Raw genomic sequence first — 25,979 nt, 5'->3', positions numbered from 1 at the left:
CATCAGAACAGAAACTGGCAGAGGTACATATTATCATAGATAATATTGCTTCAATTATTCAAGTCCATGGTAGCTTCCTGCTTGGAGCAGTTCTTAGAAACAGGAGAAACGTTTAAAAGAGATCAGTAGGAGAGGAACTGCCATTACCATAATACTGGAAAAAATGCCTTGAGTTACAATGGAATTAACTGCGAACAGCCCAGTAATAGTCGTCATCTCCCAAAAACATACATGCTAGATGAGATCGGCTCCCCAAATTGCTTTTCCATACCGTAGGCGACTGCCCCCTCCCACCCAAAAAAAAAAAAAAAAGAGAATAGAAATAATTATGTGCAAGTTGGTAGCCTCGGCAAACACACGGAGCAGGTCAGGAGCGAAAGGGGTTCAGTTCCCTTGGGCTCCCTCAGCACCATCTGCCATGCCAGTGCCTGAGCTCCTACTCCCTTCTCCAAAAGCTTTTTCCAGTGAATTGCAATGAGAGAAATAGGAAGTTGCCCTGGTCAGGGGCACCTCCATCACACAGCTGGGTGATTGCTGCGCTGGCCCTCTTCAGTGCTTTGGCTGAGCAGAACAGGGAGAGAAAAAAAAAAACCCACCAAATCCCACTAAATCTGCTCCCAGCGCTTCTTCTGCAAACCCTGTAACTGCCAAACAACTGGATGGAGCAGCAATGGCTCTGAAGCCTGTTTTAATTTGCTATTTCACTAGGGAAAAGTATATGGGATCTTAAAAAAAAAATCACCTGTTGCATGCATGCTGTAACACAAGTAGCAATTTGCTGTGGCATGGCAACCACCATAAAATCAGCCTTTATATTGTCTGTCGTGCCCCCAAATTTGCAACTAGGTTGTTGATAGCAACAAATAAATGCACTGCAGTGTAACTATTATCTGTGGCAGATTAACATGCCACCACTGTGCCCTATTTAAATGCATCTTTCCTTCAATAAACTATTCTAGGCGAGCAGCACCACACTGAGGTACACATTTATCAGCCAGGAGAGTAGCACTGTGGGGGCCCTGGTTCACACAGCTGCAGTTTTGTGCTTCGTTTGGCCCAAAGCCGTGATGAAGATGAACTCTGGTGCCTGCTGGTGCTGTGAAAAAAAAAAAAAATTCTGAGGAATGTAGTGTTTTGCTGTGCAAGGGAAAAAAGGCAATGGACGTGCTTCCACGTATTAAAAAAACAAAAGCGAAGCAGCCTCCTCCCCTCCATCCCCATCCCAGCAGCGAGCAGCCTGCACAGACAAAGTGCAGATGGGTGGAAACCTGTCGCTACATGGAATGGCCTGGAATGCGGGATAGTGAAGTGCAGGTGAACACAGAGCATGCTGCATTTAATCTCATTTACTACAACCTCCCAGTCTTATTCCCCCAGCCCTTCCCTCCTCCCTCATGAAGCTTGAGATACCAGACATACCTTCCAAAGACAGTTTCCAGGATACATTTAATAATAAAACAACAGTGAATATCAAACTTAGGTTTCCCATTTTGTTTTTTATCCTCCAGCCCCCTCCCTTTTACCCAGCAGAACCCTTAGTAGTAATAAAACCCCTGTTGCCATCAGAGGGCAGTTTTCTGGCTCAGCTCAGTCTCCCATGATTGCACAGTACTCACTTCACATGGAACAGACACGGTTCACAAATGGCACGACAGGGGCCATCTACTGAATACCAGACAAACAGGGAGAGAAAACCCTCCCTCGTCAGTCTGAAAGTAAAGCTCCATCTCCCCACAGTTTAAGAGGGCTATTTCATTTTATGCAGTGCTGCAATCAGAAATTGCTTTCTCTAGTAGTTGCCCAGACAACTGCTACCCAGTTCCTTGTGAGTAGCACCGCGAGCAGAGGATTGCCTCTCTAGTCCTCCAAGGGAAGGTGATTTAGAGCCGTCAGTCAGTGTTTATGGCACAAATAAAGATACAATGGTTGAAGCTGGAAGCACAGGAGATGTGACAAAAGGAGGTGAGAAGTTTATGGAGTGACCAGTCATTTGGCAAGGAACCAATACTCCAGAAGGATCAATCCTTTCCCTCATGCTTGTTTTTTTTTTATTGTATGGATTTTATATGAAAAAGAAGCAGCAGCAAACCACCACGTGAGCTATTTTGTTTCTAAACACAAACCATGAGGGCCTCTATGCCAAACCCCCTTCCGTTATGGCACAGTCTTCCTGAATGCTTGACACTGCTTCCCATAAGATTGCAACGAGGCTGGAAGAACCTCTCCTGCCAAAAGAGGCTTTGCTTAGAGACATGCCTTTAAGGGGTGGAATATCTTCTCAGATGGTAACTGTAGATCTTAATGCAATGATCCCAACAGTCCAGCACCAGCAGCTGCCCTTTGGGAGTAATGGCGATACCGACTGGGCACGTGAGTCCCTCCCGGATTAGGATGTTGTAGCCACCTCCTTTAGGAAAATGCAGGATTTCTCTACGGCTGCTGTCAGCAACAATGAGGTCTCCCCTGGCGTCGACACACATTCCAGCAATGCACCTGAAATCCTCATTCTCAGAGAAGAAGTGGCTAATCTGGCGTCCCAGCTGTCCATCTGGGCCGACAGAGCCTATTGAGAAGCCTCCTTCCAAATGGTGTTCGTACTGCCGGTTTTCCAGGTTCAGCCCCAGCCCTTGAGTAAAGTATATGGTCCCTTCGGCATCGCAGGTGACAAACTTCGGGCGCACCGCACTACATAAGCAACTGTACTTCACTACCCCCACGCCACGGTCCACCGTGAAGCACCAGAGTTTTCCCCCTTCCACATCAGTCACCACGAACTGCCCCGAGGGCAGGGCAGTGATGCCCCAGGGCTTGCTCAGCTGGCTCCGGTGACACGCCACACAGTGACCATCCATGGTGTAGACCTTGACGGAGTTATCGTAGCTGTCAGTCACGCCTATCAGGCCGTGGCAGTTCATGGTGACAGAAAGGGGAGTCAAATTGGGCAAGTCTGCTCCAAGGAAACTCAATACAAAACTATCGATTCCACTAGGGCTCCGGCGGATCTCCTTCAGGAAACCCTTGCGGGTAAAAACCTGGATGCGGAAATTGCCTCGGTCTGCCACAAGCACCTCGCCTTGCAGGGTGACGTGGAGGCTGACAGGAAGATTAAACATCCCTGGCAGGCTGCCCTTGGAGCCCATCTTCTTGATGAAGTGACACTGCTGGATGCTCGTGGCGGCTTCAGGCATCCTTGGCTTGGCTGGTGAGGAATTTGGAGTGCAGCTGGCCTCTTCTTGCACCAAGTCAGGCTCCCTAAATGATGTCGATGAGGATGCTGCAGTTTCCATGAGCGATTCCTCCATGTTAACGGTCCGGGGTTTCTTCACCACCTGCCCGATCTGCAGTGGTCCCACGTGGCTCACCTTAAGGAGTTCAACCTCTTGAAGAGTCAGCTCCCTTGGGAGACTGTTTGTTAGTTCCGGTTCTTCCTCATCTGCTGCCTCCTCCAGGAGAGCTATATCTCCCTGCTTTATTTTGGCAAGGAAATAGTCACAGCGAGACATTATCTGCACTTCTGCTAGATTCAGCAGATAAGCTTGCTCCTCCATTACCTGATTATTTACCTTCTCCACTTCAGACAAAGAAGTGGTGAAGAACTTGCGTGACCTGGCCAGTTCTTCTTGGATCTTGCGCTCTTCCCTGCTGTAATCTTGCAGAACTGCTTTATATCTAGATTGTAGGTCTCTCGAAACACCCTCCAGAGATGCTTTTCTTTTCTGGAGATCACCCATGAGCTCCCGAAGTCTGGCAAGCCTCGTCCCAAATTCCCTCCTACGTTCTTCAGCAGCCTCTTTGATAGCAATGACTCTGTGCCCTTGGGGCATGTGCGATGTCTCCTTGCACGGCTCGCATAAAACCAAGCTACAACTCTTGCAAAAGTGTCTTGGCAACCTTCTCCCACAGACCTTACACATGAGAAGACCCACCACTTCCCCCAGTCCGGCGGTGTCTATGATCTTCAGCACAGTAAGATTGTCAGTCAGCTGGGCTAAGCTTGTGATCCGTGTGATTTTGCTGCAAAAGGGGCACCGTATCCCATTAATGCTGTTTGCTAGGAGTTTCTCCAAGCACTGTTTGCAGATGGTGTGCCCGCAGTGCAAGAGCTTGGGTCTCAGGTGCTCCTCGGTGAAGGACTCCATGCAAATGGGGCACTCCAGGACCTCTCGGAGAGCATCCGAGTTGAGATGAGGTGCAGCAGCCATGGTTTTCTGAGGCAACTTGAGCCAGTGCAAAGCCTCGTTCTCACATCTATTCCAAGGTGCTCCGATTCTGTCCAGAAAGAAAAAAGGAAACGTGATTTATGTCATCACCAGCAGTTACATATACATGCAATTTATTTCTGATTTATCAGCCAGCCCTGGAAAAAAGAAGCCCAGTTAGCTTTTCCCCATTTGGAAAGGATGGAGTAGTCATAGCTAATCACAGAGTGGGCACATTCCAAAACTAGCGTGCAGTTCCTGGTGTGATGAATTATTCCCTTGCAGAATTTATAAGCAGAACTGGAAGAAGCGTAATGGCAGCAAAAAGGAAGCCCCGTAGATATTGATGACTGAATCGTCTCCTCGCGGTGCTCACCTACTGCTGCCAAGCCTCCGAGCTCACACAATTTACTAGAGCCCAGGGAGATTAAACCAAGAATTCCAACTGTGGTGCACCAACAGAGGAACCAGGTGGTGCAGCGCTTTAGGGCATCATGGCATCACCTCTGGAGACCTGCGTTCACACGTGCCGTCGGACACAAACGAAACACACGTGGTGGTTGTTTTCCACCTTTCTAGAGAACCAAAAGGAATTTTCTGGGTTTCATATGTTTGCCTGAACGTGGAACTAGAAGGTTTGCCACTCGTTGGGAACGACTGTGCGTACTGAAAACACACAGCAAAGGTTTTATGCTGGTGTATTTCATTCACCTCTGCCACGCTGCACCATGCTTCGGCATGCAAATTAAACACAGCTCCATGTTTCAGCATCCTGACAGGCATGAGCAGTTAGCAGACAACTCCAAACGTTCGTTAATACGAACTACAATTGTTCACGGTTAGTTCTTGAACTTAGCTTAATTGCATGTAACTTCCTCTTATTTCACAGCCTTGCAGTATTGACCTCGCTCTTGTGTTCTGGTTCAGTTTTAGACCACGCTGGTTGCCGTTCAGCTTCAACCCAGGTTTCTCCAGCCTCACATCCCTCACAGCAGGGCGCAGATCCCAGCAGCTCCCTTGCTAAAGCAGCCATCCGTTCAAAAGGAACAGAAGAGGCTTCACATCATTACGTTATCATTCAGGAGACTGGGTCTCAATACCTTTGCTATTGTGTGGCTCAGCCATTAAGAGAAATGGGGAAGCAAACGTTTCTTCTAGGAGGAGAGGAGGAGAAGGAAGCAGTTAGTCTTTAACATGAACAGACGGTCACAGAGGGATGTGAACAGACAGCTTTTGCTGAATAATGGCTGCACGCTTGCAGCACTCTCGCTTCCCTGCTGGGTTTGCCTGCTTCATCCTCGGCAGCATTTGAGACAGAAGGGTTCACTGCGTTTCAGTTTGCCGTTTGCTCCAGCGGAAGAAGAAAACTGCAGTGAAGAAAAGTTCTTTATGTTCACACAGAGAAGAAAAAAAAATCATTTTAATTTACCAGCTGCAGGTCACAGTCCGTTAGAGCCCACATTTCAGGAAGGGATTCGGTGGTGTAGCACAATCTCCAAGTACCAAGCTGGGATCTGATCCTCGCCTCAATGGTGGCAGGATGAATGTCACATCCCCAGCACCAGGGAGCAGTGGCACTGCAGGCACCTGCTGCCGCTGGCACTGGATGCACTTCTCTTTATTTTTCGTGTGTATCTTGGCTGGGGAAGCAGAATCCTGGGGACTGCCATGCAGACCAGAAACCTTCCCCTGAGGGATGAAAATTCTGAATTTTAAAATGATTTTTAAAAATGAAACACAGAGTACTAGATCTGTTATTCTTATTTTCCTTGGAAATAAGTCAAAAGACTTGCTTAGGGAAGAACGAGGAAGCAGCACAGACACCAGATGCATCAGAGACTAACATGAAAAGCCACCTTTAAAACAAGAGTTTTCATTAAAGGACAATGGTGGCGGGGATTCTGTTTAGTTGTAAATTAGGCTCGGTTTTTAGAAAGATGATTTGTACGACATTCTTGTCATAAATAATCCCCTTTTATCGGAACACCAGCATGCGCCTTAGTAACGGGAACTGCTGCTCTTTTATCTCACACTCGGCCGCGCCTTCATGAAAGTTTCCTTGCCAGGGAGTTGTTTTCTGTGCCAGCCCCTGCCAAGGCTGCTCTGACGCAGAGCAGGGTTTGGAGAAACCTTCAGCTGAGGATTTGGTTACAAAACTCTAAATTATGTGAGTTTGGTTTCCTTACGGTCAAAAAGGTTTCCTGCCAGAGTTTCTCTCCTCACTGTGTAGTTTTCGGTTAGTGGGCGGTGAGACAACGAGTTCCAGTGGTAATTCTCAGCCTGTCTCACTGACGCGGTAAGGCAACGGGGTCAGGCTGCCAAACCTTCGCGGCGATTCCTCCCCCAGCGCTTGTGAGCGGATTTCGGGACGGCTACAAAACCGGCACGGCAACGCAGGGGCCGGGGCTGTTCTCTGCTCAGAGCAAACGCTGCCGCGTCTCGGCCCCGGGCCCGGGGCACCGTGCAGCCTCTCAGGCGGGAGACCCGCGGCTGTACCGGGCGCTCGGGCTGACGGGACGCTCGGTTCCAAACAGCGGCCGGTCTAACGGCAGAGCGAGCCCCTTCCCGCCTCCCCCACCCGCGCCGTGGCCTCCGCCAGCTCCAGCAGATGCCCGGGCAGGGCCCGCGGCGGCCGCGGCACGACGGGGCTCAGGCGGGGCGGATTCCCCCGGCGCGGCCGCCGAGGGGCTCCGGTGACCCGCCGGCCGGCCGCGCCCGCCCCGCGCAGGCTGAGCCGCGGCCCACCGGGGGCCTGGGCGGAGCTGCCCGGCCTGGCCGCCGCCTCCCCCGCCTACCCGGGCCGCCGCGGGGCTGCCCGGGGGTCCCGCCCGCCGCCCCCGCTCCGCCTCCCGGCCCGGGGCGCGCCCTACCTGCCCGCCGCTCCCGGGGCGCGCGAGCTCCCAGCATGCCCCGCGCCGCCGCGCCGGCGTGATGTATGCGACGGGCCGCGGGGCCTGCCGGGAGTTGGAGTCCGAGAGATGGAGTCCAGGGAGATGATGGCGTCTGGGAGATGATGGAGTCCCGGAGATGGGGTCCGGGAGATGATGGAGTCTCAGGAGATGGAGTATGGGAGATGTAGGAGTCCCGGGAGATGGAGGAGTCCCAGGACATGGAATTCCAGGAAATGGAGTCCGGGAGATGGAGTCCCGGGAGATGGAGTCTGGGAGATGATGGAGTCTGGGAGATGGAGTCCCAGGAGATGGAGTCCGGGAGATGATGGAGTCCCGGGAGATGGAGTCTGAGAGATGATGCAGTCCCGGGAGATGGAGTCCGGGAGATGTAGGAGTCCCGGGAGATGGAGTCCCGGGAGATGGAGGAGTCTTGGGAGATGGTGGAGTCCCAGGACGTGGAATTCCGGGAGATGGAGTCCGGGAGATGGAGTCCCGGGAGATGGAGTCTGGGAGATGATGGAGTCCAGGAGATGGAGTCCCAGGGCCGGGGCAGGCACCGGGGCCGGAGGAGGAGGGGCGACTTCGCGCGGTCCCGTCTGTTGGGCAGGCGGGTCGGTACGGGCAGGCGGAGGCCCGCGGGCTGGTCCCGGGCCGCCCCGGCCAGGGGCTGGAGCAGGAGCAGGGACGCGCCCGCGGAGCTCCCGGGCCGGCCGGGCTCCCTCCGCCACGCCGGGGCTGCAGCTGTTTGTGTGGAGGAAAGTCAAAAGATAAAAGGGAGACACAAGCGCGTTGCTTTTCTTTATTTCGTTTCGTTTCGCCCGTTCCAGCACACGCAGGTCACTCCGTGCGCGTTCCCAGGTCAGTTCTGCCGCTGGAGCGGCCCCTTCCCTCTCCCCGCTGACCCTCGGACGGGCCCGGTCGGGTTTTGCGTCACCCCCGGAAAACGTGTCTGACCCGGTTGGTTTCAAGAGCTGCGCTGGAGCAGCGCGTGGAGTCTCGGGACAAAAAGGACTATTTTTAGGCAGCGAATAGCAAATGTAATCAGTTGATGGGGTGATGGGCACAAACACCATCGGTGAACAGACAGGCAGCTGCAGCTGCTCGTGCGGGGGCGTGCTCACATCACCTCCTGGGTGATACTAATAAGAGCTGACGAACTGCACAGTGATGAGGTGAGGAAAGCCAGAACGAGCCTCCAAGAGCACATGGGATTTCTCCACCGTTGGGTTTGCGGTGGGGAGAGCGGGCTGGCCCCCGTGCCCCCTCCTCGTGTGCAGGCAGGTAACCAAAACTCAGAGGTAGGACAGAGGGAGATAGAGGGACCCAGCTCCCTTCTCCCTGGCCTACAGTTGCTATGGTAGGCCCTGGAATAAAGGAGTGTATTTGGGGGGAAGATACCTCCCAGATCTGAATAACCCCTCTGGGAGATGCTGCGAGTGGTGAGTGATGTGGGTGGGAAGGAAGCACAGTCTCCATCAGGGAAATGGCCAGCTTTCTAGGGATGAGTGGCCCTGAAGGCACCTGGAGCTGGTGCTGTCCACCCTCCAAGCAAGCAGATGAGGAACAGCCATCCTCCTCGCTGCCTCTCCCTGGCTTTGGAGGAGCTGGCTCTCAAGCAGGGTGTGCAGCTGGCACTCTCAGATAGGTTTTAAGGGTGTTAAAGGGACATCAGGCATTCGATATGTCCTGGTTTGGCTGGGACAGAGTTAATTTCTCTTTTTAGCAGCTAGAAGAGCTCTGTGTTTTGCTTTTAGCCTGGCACTCGCTATGAGAAGAACGTTGATAGCGCACTGATGTTTATAATTGGCACTGCGACCTCAAGGACTTTTCAGCTTGCTGCGTTCTTGCCAGTGTACAGGGGCACAAGGGGCTGAGGGGAGCATGGCCGGGACACAGGGGCCACAGCTGCCCTTCGGATTTGAACTGAGAGTTAGGATTGAGGGCTAAACTGGCCGATGAAGTATTCCATGTCATGCAGCATCATGCCCAGTGTATAGATAAGTGTTGACCAGAAAGAAGGACTTTAGCTTTTCTGGGAACTCTCTTGGGAGGGCTCTCTCTCTTTTCAGGTCTCTCACTCGTCTGGGATTGCGGTGTCGAGACTTAACTGTTTTGGAATCGTTTACCAGGACAGGACAGGCACTGGCCAGCGGGTGTTGAGCAATTAATTACACTGTGCATCACTGGATCATATATATTGCTATAATATATATATTCATATATTATTGTTATTATTAAATTGTTCTTATCTGAACCCATGGGTCTCCTTCCCTTTTCTCCTTTAATTCTTCTCCCCATTCCCTGGAGGTGGGGGAGGGTGAGCGAGTGGCTGTGTTGCGTTTAGTTGCTGCCTGAGCTAAATCTAAACCACAACACGATGCTTGTGTTCTATAATTCTTAGCTGCTGTGGTTTAACCCCACAGGCAGCTAAACACCACACGGCATTTGCTTCCTCCCTCCCTCCCTCCCCAGTGGGATGGGAGAAAAAATTGAGGAGAAAAAAAAAAAGGTAAAACTTGGGGGTTTAGATAAAGATGGTTCAATAGGACAGAAAAGGAAGGGAAAATAATAATAATGATAAAAGAATATAAAAAACAAGTGATGCACAGTACAGTTGCTCACCATTCACTGAGCAATGCCCAGCCAGCCCCCCAGGCAGCGGGGCGCCGCTGCCACGAATACTGTTTTGTTACACAGCTTCGACTTAGCAGCAGTGTAGGATTTAGTAATATTTTTGAGATACATCGCAAGATTAGCTTGTGTAATTATTAACAGCGCTTAATCATCAGCCAATTTAACAGAACGATTCAATGGAATTTGTTACAATCAAAATAGGGACTTAGTTAAAGGTTCAAGAATGGCAAGGGTCACCCGAAACTCGCAGCGGGGTTCGTACACAGGTGGACGTTAAATCAAATCATGTAGAGAAGCAGAGAAAGAATTCTGAATCAGATTGCACACACTGACAGGCACATGGTTCTGAACCAAATTGCACACACACACACACAGAGGTTAACCTGATTAAAACGTCCCTTTTCGTGTTTCAGGAATGACTCACTGTGTGCGCAGGCGTTCATCAACAGACGGTCGGTGAACCTAGTGTTGACTGAGCCGGTGTTTTTTGCTAAATGTGTATCCAGATGTTGGAATGTCCCACTCTCCATTGTTCTCGGTGTAGTCTTTAACATTCCATTGTATCGTTTGGTTTTCCCAGAGGCTGGTGCGTGACAGGGGATGTAGTACACCCAGTCAGTGCCATGCTCTTTGGCCCAGGTGTCTATGAGGTTGTGTCAGAAATGAGTCTGACTCAATTCTTTTTGGGGTGCCATGCCACCTCAAGACTGGCTTTTCAAGGGCCAGGATAGCGTTCTGGGCAGTGGCATGGGGGCACAGGATGTTTCCAGCCATCTGGTGGTTGCGACCACCACTGTGAGCTCATTCAGGCCAGCACAGTCCATTGTTAGCCTCCGCTCTCCATTAGACCTCTACAGTGGCCTTGTGGGCCTGTTAGAGAGTCAGTGGTTGTTGCCAATCACTCCTTGGCTCTCCCATCAACAAATCAGCTTATGGATGGGCATCAGGGAGTCTTGCTTGGTTGGTGCCATACTGCCACCCAAGCACCATTGTGGTACCTGTCGGCACGTGTTATTCTTCGACCCTCAGCAACCCCACAACAGAAGGGTCTCTCACTCTCTCTGAGAGACCAGGGAAGGTGGACAGCTGTTCAGTTTCCTCTGTCTCCAGGGCAGCTATACCAAAAGCCCACCCATACCCTTTAGGGTCCTTGAGGTACCCTCTCCTGACGTAATCCATGCCAAGGATGCACAGAGCCTCTGGGCCAGTCTCAATGGGGTGCTTTTGCCACTCATTCCCAGTTGGGCTCACCGTGGGCTCCAACACAGTTAGCTGTTGGGATCCCCATCACTCCAGCCATACAGATTGTGTGTGAGCCAACCCAGGCAGGATGCAGGAACCACCACAGAACCACAGATACAATAAGCAACGTCTAGATTTATTTTGCAAGTGGGGACGCAGGCACCACAGAGCTGGGTCCATGCTGGAAGATCGCCAAACCTGCTGTTTATCAGGGATTCTAGGAGCCGCAGTTCACCAGCGTGCTTTGATCTGTCCCACAGCAAGGCAGGAATCTCAAGCACGTTCGACAAGATGCCTCCGTTATCTAAACACAGATGTTCTATCACAGGCCTACATTATCTAAACACAGATGTTCTACTTGTCCAACATGCAAGGCTAAACAATGACTAGTATGATATATGCATTTTTCTACACCCCAGCTGCAGATCACTTGAGCATGTTTACCATCCTCCTTGCCAATCTTCTGTTATTTTCCCACATTCCACCCCCTCGCTCAAGAGACCACTTCTGCTGGGGCTGGCAAAGCGGGAGGTGTCCATTTGGGCTTGTGGGCTGTAGCCAAGAGTCATTTACAGAGGCATGCAGTAAAACACATCTAGAAAAAGGAATAAACATATCTCTACATAGTACTTTGAATCAGTATCCCATTAATCCTGTCAGGGAGTTAAACCACTCAGCCAGCCAGGCACCATCGGCACACTGTTTTGTTTGATGCAATAAGTTCTGGAGATGTTGAATGTCGTCCTCTGCACTGGCTGATTCATCAGTTGTGTTGTAGCAACACGTGCCTTCAAATTGGAAGCAGTGTTTGTGGTCAGAGGAGACGCAGTCCACCGTCCATCAATTTTGTCATGTTCACTGGCGCACGGCCATCACCTACTCAGAAAAAACAGCCATGAGGAACATCGACATCAACATCACTTGGTACAGTATAATTCTGCAATACAGCTACTGGGGTTGGCACACCAATGGAGCACGTTGTCTAAAGATCTGCAGCTGTTAAGTCTCCCCTTAATACGAAAGAGAGATGAGTTAGTTACAGCAGAGCTAACCAAATCTAAGTATTTACACGCTGATCTTGCAGAAACATATCCACGGCGTGTGCTTGTAGCACACAACGAGCCAACCTGTGACAGGGGAGGAAAACAAGGGTGTGATCTCCTCCCTGGAATACACACGACGTTGCTCCAGCTCCTCCAGCTAATTACTCCAGGTTTGATAACCCAGTGTGGGGTAATTGTCCACACAGATGGAACAGCGATGGATTCCACTTTTTCAGATCAAGCTTCAATTCCATGTTGGGTTCGCGGTACCAGTTCACACTGTTCCAGTGCTGTCTCCTCTAGATAAAGCACAGGCATTCGCTGGAGATACCTGAAACAAAGGAACTCAAGAATCTGGTATCAACAAAGGATGGAAAGTAAGAGAAGTTGGGGTACAAAACCACACGGTGTTCTCGGGGGTTACTATATGAATCCTCACATCTAGACTAATAGATTGTAGTCCCACCACACAATCCAATCGGTGTGAACAATTCCATTTCCCCTGTAGTTCATATTTTGAGAGAGACAGCATCTAGAAGAATTTCAGTCCTTACCATGGAGATGTTGTAATATGATCATAAGGTGTTTGATTATGAATGTTATGGCTATTTAACAAAAAAGCTGCTTTAGTAAGATGTGAAGTCCAATGTTGTGAAGTTTTAGTACTCATTAGCTTTTTTAATTGTTCCCTCAGCATCCCATTCATTCTTTCAGTCAAGCCATTAGCTTGGGGATGGTACACAGCGTGGAATATCTAATCTATCCCTAGCCCCTGAGCCCAGTTTGGACACGATATCCACTCAAGCGTGTTCCTTGGTGAGTCTGTATTTGGTGAGGAGGTCCACATTGATGAATGAGTTGTTCTAGTGCTTCACATGGGTTATGTTCATTAGTGTATCTGGTGGGTTTAGTAAAAACCAGCCCAGACACTGTATCCACAGCAGTCAATACATGTGGATATTACAGATGAGTTCTGCCCCTCTAAAGTTTGATGGCATCAGGGTGCACTGGGCACCAGTTTACACTAGAGCCTTATACTTCCGGGGGTCTGATGTGCCAGTCGAATCCACACAGTCCAGTAAACTCCATTGTTTCCTTCCTCCACCTGGCTGGAGGCAGGGCCTCTCTAGTCCTAGTCATCATATCCGTCGCTCTCTTCTTGTGCGTAATAATCAAAAGTATTAAGGAACGGATTAGCTCTCCTGCTTGGTCTGGGAAACTGCTCATTGGAGACTGGAGCAAGGAAAGGATTACGGGTATGATTAGCTCTCCCACTCGGTCTGGGAAATTGCCCACGGGAGACTGGAGCAGCAGCTTCCCTGGAAAAAACGGAACGATCTCCACTTGTGATTGGTCTTCCTTGCAACTCACGTACCCGTGCTTCTAGCACTGAGGTAGGTTTTCCATCCCACCTTCTCATGTCTTCTCCAAGATCGCTCAGGTAAAACCACAGCTTGCCCCGTGGTGTATACCGTTTCTCTTGAGCAGAAGCATGCTTGCTCCTAGCAGGTGGAATACTTCTCCGTACAGGTGGGGAGTAGGACATATCATGTCTAAGTTGCTGGAACTCCAACGACATTTTCTCCAAAACCCGGACGCTCTCAGACAGTTTCTGGGCCAGCGCGTCACGTTCCGCAGTTATACTCTCTTCGTATGCCCGGAGCCGGGTAGACAGCACACGCACGGATGGCGTGTCTTTTCCTAAATTGATTACTTGCAGTGAGGTGAAATATGCCAGTGGTGCGGCCTGTAAAACCTTCTGCCACATCTTCTGTGTGCACTGCACGTCATCGGGATCTTCGTTTTCCGAGTCGCTGTAAATCAACTCCAGCGTGGCTAATTCCCTCAGGTAGTGGACACCTCTCTCCACAGTTTTCCAAAAGTCTGACGTACATGTAAGATCTTCCTTAAAGGGATACCTTTCCCTCACGCCTGACAGGAGCCTTCTCCAGAGGTTGCGGACTTGTGCCCGTCTTGCAATCGCTTTGTCAATGACGTCGTCCCTGGAGAGGGATCCCAGCAGCTTGGCTTCCCGACCGTCCAATTTCACGATATCGGCCCCTTCATCCCAGCACCGGAGCAGCCAGGTGACAATGTGCTCCCTTGGACGACGGACGAAATCTCTGTGCACACCTCGCAGGTCACTCAGGGTTAAGTTTGTTATCACCTCGTTTACGAGTTCATCCTCTTCCTCGTCCTCCTCCTGTTCTTCCGTGGTGTCTATGATCTTCAGCACAGTAAGATTGTCAGTCAGCTGAGATAAGCTTGTGATCTGTGTGATTTTCCTGCAAAAGGGGCACCGTATCCCATTAATGCTGTTCGCTAGAAGTCTCTCCAAGCACTCTTTGCAGATGGTGTGCCCGCAGTGCAAGAGCTTGGGTCTCAGGTGCTCCTCGGTGAAGGACTCCGTGCAAATGGGGCACTCCAAGACCTCTCGGAGAGCATCCAAGTTGAGATGAGGTGCAGCAGCCATGGCTTTCCGAGGCAACTTGAGCCAGTGCAAAGCCTCGTTCTCACATCTATTCCAAGGTGCTCCGATTCTGTTCAGAAAGAAAAAAGGAAACGTGATTTATGTCATCACCAGCAGTTACATATACATGCAATTTATTTCTGATTTATCAGCCAGCCCTGGAAAAAAGAAGCCCAGTTAGCTTTTCCCCATTTGGAAAGGATGGAGTAGTCATAGCTAATCGCAGAGTGGGCACATTCCAAAACTAGCATGCAGCTCCTGGTGCGATGAATTATTCCCTTGCAGAATTTATACGCAGAACTGGAAGAAGCGTAATGGCAGCAAAAAGGAAGCCCCGTAGATATTGATGACTGAATCGTCTCCTCGCGGTGCTCACCTACTGCTGCCAAGCCTACGAGCTCACACAATTTACTAGAGCCCAGGGAGATTAAACCAAGAATTCCAGCTGTGGTGCACCAACAGAGGAACCAGGTGGTGCAGCGCTTTAGGGCATCATGGCATCACCTCTGGAGACCTGCGTTCACACGTGCCGTCGGACACAAACGAAACACACGTGGTGGTTGTTCTCCACCTTTCTAGAGAACCAAAAGGAATTTTCCAGGTTTCATACGTTTGTTCGAACGTGGAACTAGAAGGTTTGCCACTCGTTGGGAACGACTGTGCGTACTGAAAACACACAGCAAAGGTTTTATGCTGGTGTATTTCATTCACCTCTGCCACGCTGCACCGTGCTGCTCAGCCTGTGTCATTGACGCGTTAAGGTAATGGGGTCAAGCCGCGTCTCGGCCCCGGGCCCGGGGCACCGTGCAGCCTCTCAGGCGGGAGACCCGCGGCTGTACCGGGCGCTCGGGCTGACGGGACGCTCGGTTCCAAACAGCGGCCGGTCTAACGGCAGAGCGAGCCCCTTCCCGCCTCCCCCACCCGCGCCGTGGCCTCCGCCAGCTCCAGCAGATGCCCGGGCAGGGCCCGCGGCGGCCGCGGCACGACGGGGCTCAGGCGGGGCGGATTCCCCCGGCGCGGCCGCCGAGGGGCTCCGGTGACCCGCCGGCCGGCCGCGCCCGCCCCGCGCAGGCTGAGCCGCGGCCCACCGGGGGCCTGGGCGGAGCTGCCCGGCCCGGCCGCCCCCTCCCCCGCCCGCCGGGGCCGCCGCAGGGGCTGCCCGGGGGTCCCGCCCGCCGCCCCCGCTCCGCCTCCCGGCCCGGGGCGCGCCCTACCTGCCCGCCGCTCCCGGGGCGCGCGAGCTCCCAGCATGCCTCGCGCCGCCGCGCCGGCGTGACGTATGAGACCGGCCGCGGGGCCTGCCGGGAGTTGGAGTCCGAGAGATGGAGTCTGGGAGATGGTGGAGTCCGGGAGAAAGAGTCCCGGGAGATGATGGAGTCCCAGGGCCGGGGCAGGCACCGGGGCCGGAGGAGGAGGGGCGACTTCGCGCGGTCCCGTCTGTTGGGCAGGCGGGTCGGTACGGGCAGGCGGAGGCCCGCGGGCTGGTCCCGGGCCGCCCCGGCCTGGGGCTGGAGCAGGAGCAGGGATGCGCCCGCGGAGCTCCCGGGCCGGCCGGGCTCCCTCCGCTGCGCCGGGGCTGCAGCTGTTTGTGTGGAGGAAAGTCAAAAGATAAAAGGGAGACACAAGCGCGTTGCTTTTCTTTATTTCGTTTCGTTTCGCCCGTTCCAGCACACGCAGGTCACTCCGTGCGCCTTCCCAGGTCAGTTCTGCCGCCGGAGCGGCCCCTTCCCTCTCCCCGCTGACCCTCGGACGGGCCCGGTCGGGTTTTGCGTCACCCCTGGATAACGTGTCTGACCCGGTTGGTTTCAAGAGCTGCGCTGGAGCAGCGCGTGGAGTCTCGGGACAAAAAGGACTATTTTTAGGCAGCGAATAGCAAATGTAATCAGTTGATGGGGTGATGGGCACAAACACCATCGGTGAACAGACAGGCAGCTGCAGCTGCTCGTGCGGGGGCGTGCTCAGGGTGCGTCCTCATCCATATCCACTCCTTTCCCACAGTGGGCCCAATTCTGCACTGTTGGCTGCAGTCGGTGCAGCTGCTGTGGTGCAGGCAGGAAATCATGGGTTCATGGGGAATTGAGCAGTTACAAGGTTTCCTCTGGATCAGAGGACAGCTTGTGTTGCCCCCTCATTCAACTTTTCCATTTACGCCTGGGAAGTGGCAAAGGATGGCATCTCCTGCAGCCGTGCAGGACTAATGACCTGAGTCATTAATCACAAAATCAGTTATTTCCCTCCTGCCTCTTCCCTCCTCTTAGTTCCTCCAGCCTTTATTTCTGGCCTCTCTGCCTGTCGGACGGGCCCTCACGCTGCCTGCAGGCTGGCAGCGGCAGCCAGATGCAGGGTTTCCCTGCTGGACCCTGGCTCTGCTCTGCCCTGGCGTTCCTTGGGGTCACACTGCTGTAAGGGCCCTCAGTGACGCCGGTGCTGTTCCAGCTTGGCTTTCATGTGGCCACTGTGAAATGCCTTTACGGGTGGCCGAGAGATCAGTTTTACTGTGACCTCGTGGAGCTGCACAGCAGATCAGGAAATACTGGTGTTTGGGGCTTCCTCTGTGGGAGTAGGGAGAAGCTCAGGCCTGGGCAGGCAGGTCCAGGGGAGCCGTGTCCTTCCCACACCACCAGTGCTGCGGCTCCGGTGCTGCCAAGTTTACTGCTGGTTGCAGTGGCATCCAGGTGGTGTCCCACAGTCAGCCCTGTTTGCGGGCTGATATGCAGGTCGAGGTCCAAAGACTCGGAGGAGTTTGCTGCCTGGGCAGGAGCTAAGCCCTCAATTTAGGCATTTCTGGTAAACCCTGCCTGTGGCCTCGCTGCCTTCATGCCGGATGGGAGTGTGGCACAGCTGGTGCTGTGCCAGCAGCTGTGGGGCCGTGCCCAGACCTTTCAGCAAAATCTGCAGCACATTTCCAGTGTTGCTTGCTCACCCACTCCAGCAGCTACCAACCAGGACTGAGGAAAGCACTAGCATAATGCAGCAATTCTTGCCACCTCCTGTTTTTGGCATTTTTTTTCTACTTTTTTTCTATTTAGAATAGAATAGAATAGTTCAATTGGAAGAGATCTACGCTCAGTTAACTATCAGGAGCAGCAGGATCAACAACGTGAGCAGCGGATGCACTCAAAGGTAGAGAGAACAGACACAAAGCCTGACTAGGGTTGCAAAAGAAAATGAGTGAGATTTATGGTCTTCTAGGTTCCCTGAGGAAGTTACTGTGCCTGGGGAGGGAACACGAGGTTTACTCCCTGCTCCTGGCATCACCAGGAAAATATTCTTTTGGCCCCTGATGTATTTTCCAGTGAGTAAAAGTGGATGTTAACATTGAATCAGGGTGGTCTGGCAGATTTTGTGAGAGCACACCTGAAAATGAACAGTATGAGGGAAAGACAACAGTAGGAATAAGAAAATAAGCTTTTAATGCATCCTGGGGAGAAAACAACGGAGACTCTGGATTTGCTTAGAGGTGATGACGATGGGCCGATGATGTTACTCAGTATGTTGAAGTATGGGGGCTGTGCCATGACGAGGAAGGATGAGGAGGCTGTGAACCCCAACCACCAGCAGAGTGGCATGTCCCAGGGGGCTGCCCCATGCTGACGGCCGTCCAGCTGAGAGGGCTTAGTAGGTCTTGGATATGCCATGGGAAATGGGTGTGAGAGTGCATTGGAGCAGGGCGGGAGCCAGCTGCTGATATGGGTCTTACACAGCAGCCCATGAAGGGTGGCAGCAGTGATTTGGGGGATCATGGAGCCATCCTTGTGGGGCTGTAGTGGCTCAGAGGCAGGAGGGTGAGCGCTGAGATGCTGCTGAGGGTTGGATGAGCAGAGCAGGGTTTTGATTGCTCTTCCTGAGAGAGCTGGCACAGGCAGTGGGGTGGCAGAGGGGACCGTGCAGGGCTCTGCAGTGCCGTTTCCTTCAACAAAGCGAGCTCACTGGTGATGCCTGCACCATCCCCTTTTATATAAAAGCCCTCCTGGCTTTTCTTCTTAATACCACAGGCTTGCAAGTCTATAAATGTCTCATCTGAAGCTGAGGTTACTGCCTGGCCAAGCTGCAGGCAGAGGAGATGCTCTGCCTCTGCGTGCTCCTTGCCGGTGCCTTGGGGACCATCCCCAGGGCAGGGGGGCTCCCATGGGCGGGCAGGGGTCCTGCGTGCCGCTGAGCCACAAGCCCCGCAGTGCAGCTCTCTGGCCACTCCTTGCATTTGGGTGTTGGGGTACTCAAAGCCCACAGGGTTCTGTGATTAATTGGATTTGGTTAATCAGCTGGGAGCGGCGGTCAGAGCATCAAGCAGGGAGCAGGGAGGGGGTTTGCAGCAGGGGGCAGAGGCAGGCAGGCAGCTGCAGCGTGGGGCTCTCTGGACAGAATAGAGGGAGAAAAGGGGGTGACGAACCGTCCCGTTCAGGAGATTGTGTCACGTTGGCAGTCAGGGGTGTTGTGTTACACGCTGCCAGGCGCAGCGTGCCGAGGTGCGGGGCTCCCCGAGGGGTGAGCCCGGGAGGTGCCCGCAGAGGGGCGGTGGGGTGACAGCGGCGGAGCGGGATGCCCGGCCCCGGAGCCGTGCCCCCGCGATGCCACGAGAGGGCAGCAGGGGCTCACGGACCGCCGTGGCCGCAACTGCCCCGGGGCCGGGCCGCGGCACCCCCCCGCCGGCCGCTCCGGGGGCTCGGCGAGGTGCCCCGTGGGTGCGCACCGAGGGTTGCTCGCAGGCCCCAGCACGCACGTTTCTGGGGTGCGCACTCGTGTGCCGAGTCCCCCCCAGACACGCTAGGGTCATGCCTGCACCCGGGCTTCCCACACGGGTGCCGTGTCACCGGGCACCGACGGGCAGTGGTTCCCGGGTGAGCCCTCCCTTGCCCCAGCCCGTGCGTGGACCCCCGGGGACGCGGGCATCGCTGGCTGCTTGGTGGTTTGGCACAGCCAGCCTGAGCTGCTGCTGGTACGGCGTTTCCTGGGCAGTGGCAAGGGCTGGCACTGCGTTTCTGGCACATGTGATGCGTGTGACAGAGTGGCACTGCTGGCTCCCTCGGACATTGCTCTCACACCTTCCTCGCAGCCCCGAGCAGTGTTTGCTCCTCACTAACTGTGGGCAGCGTTAAACCTGTCCAGACTCTTCATAGACCTCTTGGTTACTGCTCTGACAATACCTCACTGGAAGAGAAATTCCCAGGCAAACACATCTGTTGGTTTTCTTTCTAACTCCCTTTCGATGGATTTGCCGACAAACAAGGTATTATTCCACCAGGTAATAAACGGGCAGCCTGTGCTAGCGGATGTGCATTAGCCATAAATCCCCGCTGCCCTGCCCACGGTGGTGTTAGGTCTGTTCAGCTGGGGGGTGGTGTAAAGCAAAAGTGGACCAGAGTTACATCTTCCTTGGAGTCTCCTTCTCTGGAGATGTTCAAAACCTGCCTGGACGTGTTCTTGTGTGATCTGATCTAGGTGGTCCTGCTCTGGCAGGGGGATTGGACTACATGATCCTTTGAGGTCCCTTCCAATCTCTAACATCCTGTGATTCTGTGATTCTTTGCATGAAATGCAAAATCCAGGTCCTAAATCAGGCCCATGTGAGTAGGCGGGATTAACCTGCTGAGTCTGGAGAATCCCTACCTGGGTCTGTTCCTGACCTTCCCTCTACAGCTTCAGCCGGAAGCCTTCTCTTCTCCTTGTTCCAAGCTTTTCTGCTGTTGAAGAGCTTCAACATCCTACCCCTGATGTTGCTGCATTCTTGTGGTAAACGGAGTGATTCCCAGTTTTGGAATGACTTGGGATCTTTTGGAAGAGGTGCTATATAAAATGCTGGACCACTAGCAAAACCTCCTGGGAGCTCTCAGGACAAAACAGCACGCCAGTACAAAAGGATTAGGTATTATGCTGCTGTTATTGTTATTGCAGTGGTGTTATGGTGTTTCCCTCTTGTCCAAGCACTAGGACGTGCTGCTGGTAACACTGGAAGCATTTCCCCACACCTGCAACTGCCGCATCCCGAGCAGGGATCCCCGTACGCTGTGCAGGCAGTCACCCCGTGCTGGGGGGTTATTAAATCCTGGTGGAACACAGAGACAGATCCAGGCACCCTGACAGGCGAGCGGTACCTCTGCGCACCCCGCGCTGCTCATCCTCCCTTTCTTACACAAGGCGTGACGCTTGGCGGAAGGCTGTTATTTTATTTGTTTTGTTGTGTTGTTTTGTTTTTTTTTTTAAATACATATTTCAGACAAACGAACAAGCTAATAACTCCCACCAGTTGCTGTGAAGCGTCTAACCACATCCGTGGCGCTGTGCTTCCAAACAGATGTTGCCAGGATTCAACTGAGTTGCTGGCAGTGTTAGGAAAGCATGTTTAGATGCAAAGGCTGATAAGGAATCCCTCTGTTCTCGCTGCTGCTGTTGTTCTGCAGCCCATGCAGCCAAGCCTGATCCTCCTGCCGGAACAGGACCTTTGGAGCACTCGAGCAGTGATCACCTGCAAAGCCCTTCCCTAGGAGTGAAGCAGAGACTTTGCAGGAACAATCCAAGTGCTCTGGAAAGTTGGCCAGGGTTTCTCCACTTCACTGTTGGGTTTGCGGTGGGGAGAGCGGGCTGGCCCCTGTGCTCCCCTCCTCATGTGCAGGCAGCTGAGCAGGTAACCAAAACTCATCTCAGAGGTAGGACAGAGCGAGATAGAGGGACCCAGCTCCCTTCTCCCTGGCCTACAGTTGCTATGGTAGGCCCTGGAATAAAGGAGTGTGTTTGGGGGGAAGATACCTCCCAGATCTGAATAACCCTTCTGGGAGATGCTGCGAGTGGTGAGTGATGTGGGTGGGAAGGAAGCACGGTCTCCATCAGGGAAATGGCCAGCTTTCTAGGATGAGTGGCCCTGAAGGCACTTGGAGCTGGTGCCTCACCTCCAAGCAAGCAGATGAGAAACAACCGTCCTCCTTGTTGCCTCTCCCTGGCTCTGGAGGGTGTGCAGCTGGCACTCTCAGATAGGTTTTAAGAGGAGAAACGCGGTGATTATTTTGTTAGGACTGTACTTAAGCCCCCAAAACTCGTTCCTCAAAAGCTACCATGAATTGCTATCCAGTGCTGATGACTTCCAAGTGCTCGTCTGGATGAGAGCTGGCAGTTTGGCAGTGAAGCCCGTCTCCCTCTGCTGAGCCGCGTCCTATTTCATTTTCCTCCTTTGGAGTTGTACCCAGAGCCTTTTTGGTACAAGGGAGCACCGTGGATCCCTTGCCAGCATGCTGAACCAGTAAGCTTGGCTGCAGTAACCCCTTATGTCCCCAGGAAGCTATTCAGCAAAGCCATCCTTTTCCCCAAAGTGTCTGGGGCTTCCACTGTTACAAAGAGGATTAAATGCAAACAGCCGCTTCCACCTCACCCGTGAAGTCTGCTCTGCTGAGAGCCACCAGGCTCCATGGTTGATCTTCTGTTGCTGAGAACGTGGCAGCTCTGGAAGGGGAGCTGCGTGCTCACAGAGTTTTTTATCTCACTTTATTTGCAGACTTCTCCTCTTCCCCCTGTGCAGCTCCGTTTGGTGACTGCTGCTCCTGAAATGGCTTTGCTCCATCTGGGTTTCCTTCAGGAGAAAGGAGTCATTGTCATCTCCTTCTCTCTTTTCTAAGTGTAGTTTAGCAGCAATGTTAAAAAAAAAGGTCACTCCATGAAGCCATGATAAACTGAGTGTCTCAGGAAGAATGAAGCTACAAGACCATATCATGAGCCTTGTACCCAGAAGTGAGCCAAGGCTCATGATATGGTCTTGTAGCTTCATTCTTCCTGAGACACTCAGTTTATCATGGCTTCATGGCTTTCCTTTACGAGGCTTGAAGTTGCCTGGAGCTGCTCTTCCAGAAATAATCTCTCCAAGAGCCAGCTCCAACTCTCGTTTTCCATGTGTGCGTACACCAATGTCTTCCTAGATGTTGAGTATTCTCCTCACAGCCTTGTTTTAATTTATCTTAGGGACTGCCCTCCTTTTGTCCCACTGAAGACAAGTTGATTGGAATTTGCTCATTCTTCCCATGACAGCTTTGATCCTGTGCACACAAGTGTTCCCTGACAACCGGACAGCAGGGAAGGGCTGTCTCTAGCCTGGAGGGCTTTGGCAGTTATGAATGCATACTGTGCTTCCTTGTATTTCTAATTGACTGATGCCTTGTCAGATCAGCCACATGTCACTACAAGCCGAGGGCATTGAGACAATCCTTGTTCCTCTACAGCTCCTTCTTCGGACTGGGAAGTTGTTGCTGGAGGCATCAGCCATCCAGCTCATGGTGTTGGGAGCCTCATTCAGGCTTTGCTTTTCTTCTGTAGGCCCATCACCAGGCTGTGAAGGTTGGCCTTCCTTATTGGATCAAGCAAAGAGAAGCATCTATGAAGAGTTTAAATTTAAGTGTACTGGACAAAGGTGGGCGTTCTGTCTCCTTTGCTCAGGGTATCACCAGGTGCAATACTTTCCTTGTCCTTAGCAAGCGTTTGGACCAAGACAGAACAAAGTAAGGCTGTCCAGGTTTGTCGTCTTGTGCTTAAGACCACCAGGAAGTTCAACAATGAGTTTCAAAGATCTGGATGTTTCCTCAAAGCAGAGTGTTGATAGCTTGATTTTGATAATGCCTCCGTCTATTCCCAGTGCTGTGAGTTTGTTCTGGTACCCACTTACTCCCTCTGCCAAGGGGCTTCATCCCACAGTGTGGTCTTTTTGCAGCCTCCTTAGGGTCTGTCTCAGTGCTCTGGATAATGTGTCACCCAAAAGAGACAGCTAAGCACCACAGGAACTAGAGAGGGCTGGCGTTGGGGCAGGAGTGAGGGTGCTCAGCTCTTTGACCTGGTCCCTTTGAAGACGTTTGTGTTTGGGACGGAAGATATACTTGGGTGGTTTTGTTTCATTCTGAAGTGCAGAAAGTGAATATGCAAGTTACAAAAAAGAACACGGTCAGTTCTGTCACTCTATTGTCTGGAAATGCTCTCACTACCCCCTCCCAAGCAGTGACCTGCAAGTCCTGTTTTTCTCCTTCTCTCCTTGACCTTTCTGGTTTCCTGCTCCCACCTGGCTTACACCTTCAGTAGCTCCGTTTATCCTGGCAGCAGCAAAGTTTGGGTTTGGGAAGATGACTGTGCTGAGATTTATTTAATGTTGTTTGGTTTCTTCTCTCTCCCTAAACCAGAAACAACTGAGCTTGGGAACAAGAAGGAGTTGAAATCCATGCCCTTCATCACGTATCTCTCGGGCCTGCTGACAGCACAGATGCTGTCTGATGACCACCTCATCTCAGGTGTGGAGATTCACTGCGAGGAGAAAGGGCGCTGCCCATCCACTTGCCATTTGTGCCGGCGCCCCGGCAAAGAGCAGCTCAGCCCTACGCCCGTTCTGCTGGAGATCAACCGAGTGGTGCCTCTGTATGCTCTGATCCAGGACAACGATACCAGAGAGGTGAGTGAGCCCGTGGTGGACCAGCTCCACCACTGTGATCCTGCCTTAGTCTCCTCTCAAGTCTGCCTTCCTCAGTCTTTGCATGAATGTTGGGTTCCGTGGAGCGGGGTGGTGTTTTTGTGTGCATGTTTGATGGGGAACACTTCAATATGGTGTCAGTGCTGGAGCTGGCAGATTCTGCTGCCCACCACTGGCAGCCCTCACACACCTGTGTCTCCCTGCCTTCAGGATGGTGAAGGCAATACCACAAGCAGCCGGGGCCACGGTCATTCCTGGTGTCCACCTGCAGCAGACACCAGTGTGCAGGATGTGTCAGGAGCCAGGTGTCGGGTCGGTCTTTTGCTCCTGGTTCTGGCATGTCAGCCGTAGCTGTGCCAGGGGTGACCAAAGCCCTGCAGGGCTCCGACATGGCTTTGCCAAGCGTGGTGCAGAGGGAGGCAATAACTAGCCCCTCGGGACAGTCCTGCAGCCACAGGAGGTCACTGTTACTCCAGGAGGAACCAGCCAAGCTGGAGGTCACCTTTCCCTGGGGCTGGGCTCCTCTGCCTCCTGCAAGAACTTCAGTGTTAATCCTACGGAGATTGATTTCCCACTTTCCTGGTTCGCTGCCGCCCCCCACCCCACTCCGCAGCCTCTGACCCCAATCTCAAGTCCAAAACTGACAGACCTGCTTAAAGTCACTTATTCGTGCTGAGCCTGCACTTGATTAAGATGCCTGGAGCGAGCCAGCGTGCAGCAGCTGTGGGTGGGACGCAGAGGGCTGCAGGTCGGGGAACAGTTTTAGCACGTGGAGGTGTGACCACCAGGAGTGATGCTTCATCCCCTTACCAGATCCACGGCAAAAGAGCCCTCATGCTCTCCCGGCACCCAAGTCCCTTATGGGGCCTGTAGCTCCTTGCCTGCCTCTTGATCTCGTTCCTGCTTTCCCATCTGTCAGCCCTCCTGGTTCTTCCACGCAGCCGTACCTGACTTCCCTACCTCAGTTCCTCTCTCTTTGCAGCTCTCTTCCCCAAATGCCCGTTCTCCCGCTATTTTCCTCATCTTGCACCCTTTCCCCACCCACGCCTGCTCTTCCCACTGGGCAATTCTTGTGTAGGCATTGACCTTCTGTTACCAGCATGTCCAAGGCAGTGCTGGGATGCAGCATTACGGGTACAGGAAAAGCAGTGGGAAAGTCAGTTTCCTTCAGGTAAGAAAGATGCACTTCCCAGCAGCAATCTGCAAGAAGACAATTTCTCTTGGGGTAGAAGAGGCAGGTGAGCCAGTGGGAAAAGGGTAACAGCAAAAGCAAGCAGAGCCCAGCAGGATCTGGGGCATCTCCATGGACTCTGCTCCCCACCAGCTCTCCTTCCTTGCCCAGCACCCAGGTGGCAATGCCATCCTGCCTCTCTGGCCCTGGCTGCAAGGTCCCCTCCTCCTCCTCACCTGTCCCCCTTAGCCCTGCCAGCACTGCCTGCCCTGCTGGGCTCACTTGGGATGCCTCCTTGTCCTGGGGAGCTGGAGCTTGTGCTTCACCAGCAGCAGCCTCTTTCCCTCTCCCCATCTGGAGGACAACCCGTGTTGTGCTTTCTGCTGAGGCGCCGGGAAAACCAGCAAAGAAACAAAACTGTGATGAAGCAACCAAAGAAGAGAAGCCCCAGCCATCTTCCAGAGGGCTGCGTTCATGCATCCCTCCTCCTCTTCCTCCTCCTCTTCCTCCTTCTCCTTCTTCCACCTGCTCACGCAGAGGTGGAGGGGCACCCCAGGGAGCCTGTCTGTGCAAGGGTGCTGTGTGTGAGTCTTCTCCCCCTTCACCCCAGGATGCTCTTGGTCAGCGGTGCTGGGGTTAGAGGTGGCAGGGTGAGGGATTCGGGTGGCTGCAGGACAGAGGATGCAGCTGGAGCAGATGCTAAGGGCTGGAGCTGGCAGCAAGCAGCATTGCCAAGACAGATCACCTTGTCCCATCCACAGCGGAGGGTCCTGGAGTGGGAGGCAGGTCAGTGCACGTTGTCCTGTCTGACCCCTCCACACAGAGCTGAACTGGGTCTCGTTGTTTTGGCTGTGGGCTCTCTCATCCCCCACCGGCCCTGCAGCCCATCCAAGGCCATC

General features: G+C 53.0%; 3 protein-coding genes across 6 annotated transcripts in view; 1 reads left to right on the top strand and 2 right to left on the bottom strand.

The window, feature by feature from the left end:
• The window catches only part of ASTN2 (astrotactin 2), a 370,596-nt gene that overhangs the window by 239,804 nt on the left and 104,813 nt on the right, over positions 1-25,979 (top strand). For both annotated transcript variants that reach the window (XM_086625404.1, XM_086625403.1), the window contains one exon: positions 23,626-23,891. In XM_086625404.1, the coding sequence (XP_086481530.1) occupies positions 23,626-23,891 (266 nt within the window). The remainder of the gene's footprint in view (positions 1-23,625; positions 23,892-25,979) is intronic.
• Positions 1,208-7,090, bottom strand: LOC104381024 (E3 ubiquitin-protein ligase TRIM32). Of its 3 annotated transcripts, none has more exons than XM_086625405.1 (2): positions 7,070-7,090; positions 1,208-4,269 (listed from the first exon to the last, which is right to left on the bottom strand). In XM_086625405.1, exon 2 carries the CDS (start codon positions 4,200-4,202, stop codon positions 2,259-2,261), a length of 1,944 nt encoding a protein of 647 aa, XP_086481531.1. In that variant the 5' UTR covers positions 4,203-4,269; positions 7,070-7,090; the 3' UTR covers positions 1,208-2,258. The 3 variants fall into 3 exon arrangements, 1 of the variants encoding a protein (XP_086481531.1); XR_015222800.1 differs by lacking the exon at positions 7,070-7,090 and adding an exon at positions 5,629-6,560 and having other exon boundaries at positions 4,234-4,269; XR_015222801.1 differs by lacking the exon at positions 7,070-7,090 and adding an exon at positions 4,576-4,836 and having other exon boundaries at positions 4,236-4,269.
• On the bottom strand, positions 11,291-15,714 carry LOC147527210 (uncharacterized). The gene is made up of 2 exons (XM_086625407.1): positions 15,694-15,714; positions 11,291-14,549 (listed from the first exon to the last, which is right to left on the bottom strand). The coding sequence occupies exon 2, from the start codon at positions 14,480-14,482 to the stop codon at positions 13,142-13,144; it is 1,341 nt and encodes a 446-aa protein (XP_086481533.1). The 5' UTR covers positions 14,483-14,549; positions 15,694-15,714; the 3' UTR covers positions 11,291-13,141.

Source organism: Tauraco erythrolophus, chromosome 22 (assembly GCF_009769465.1).
Source record: "Tauraco erythrolophus isolate bTauEry1 chromosome 22, bTauEry1.pri, whole genome shotgun sequence".
Taxonomy (NCBI): domain Eukaryota; kingdom Metazoa; phylum Chordata; class Aves; order Musophagiformes; family Musophagidae; genus Tauraco; species Tauraco erythrolophus.
The sequence above is the reverse complement of the archived record's forward strand: the minus strand, read 5'-3'. Positions and strand labels throughout refer to the sequence as shown.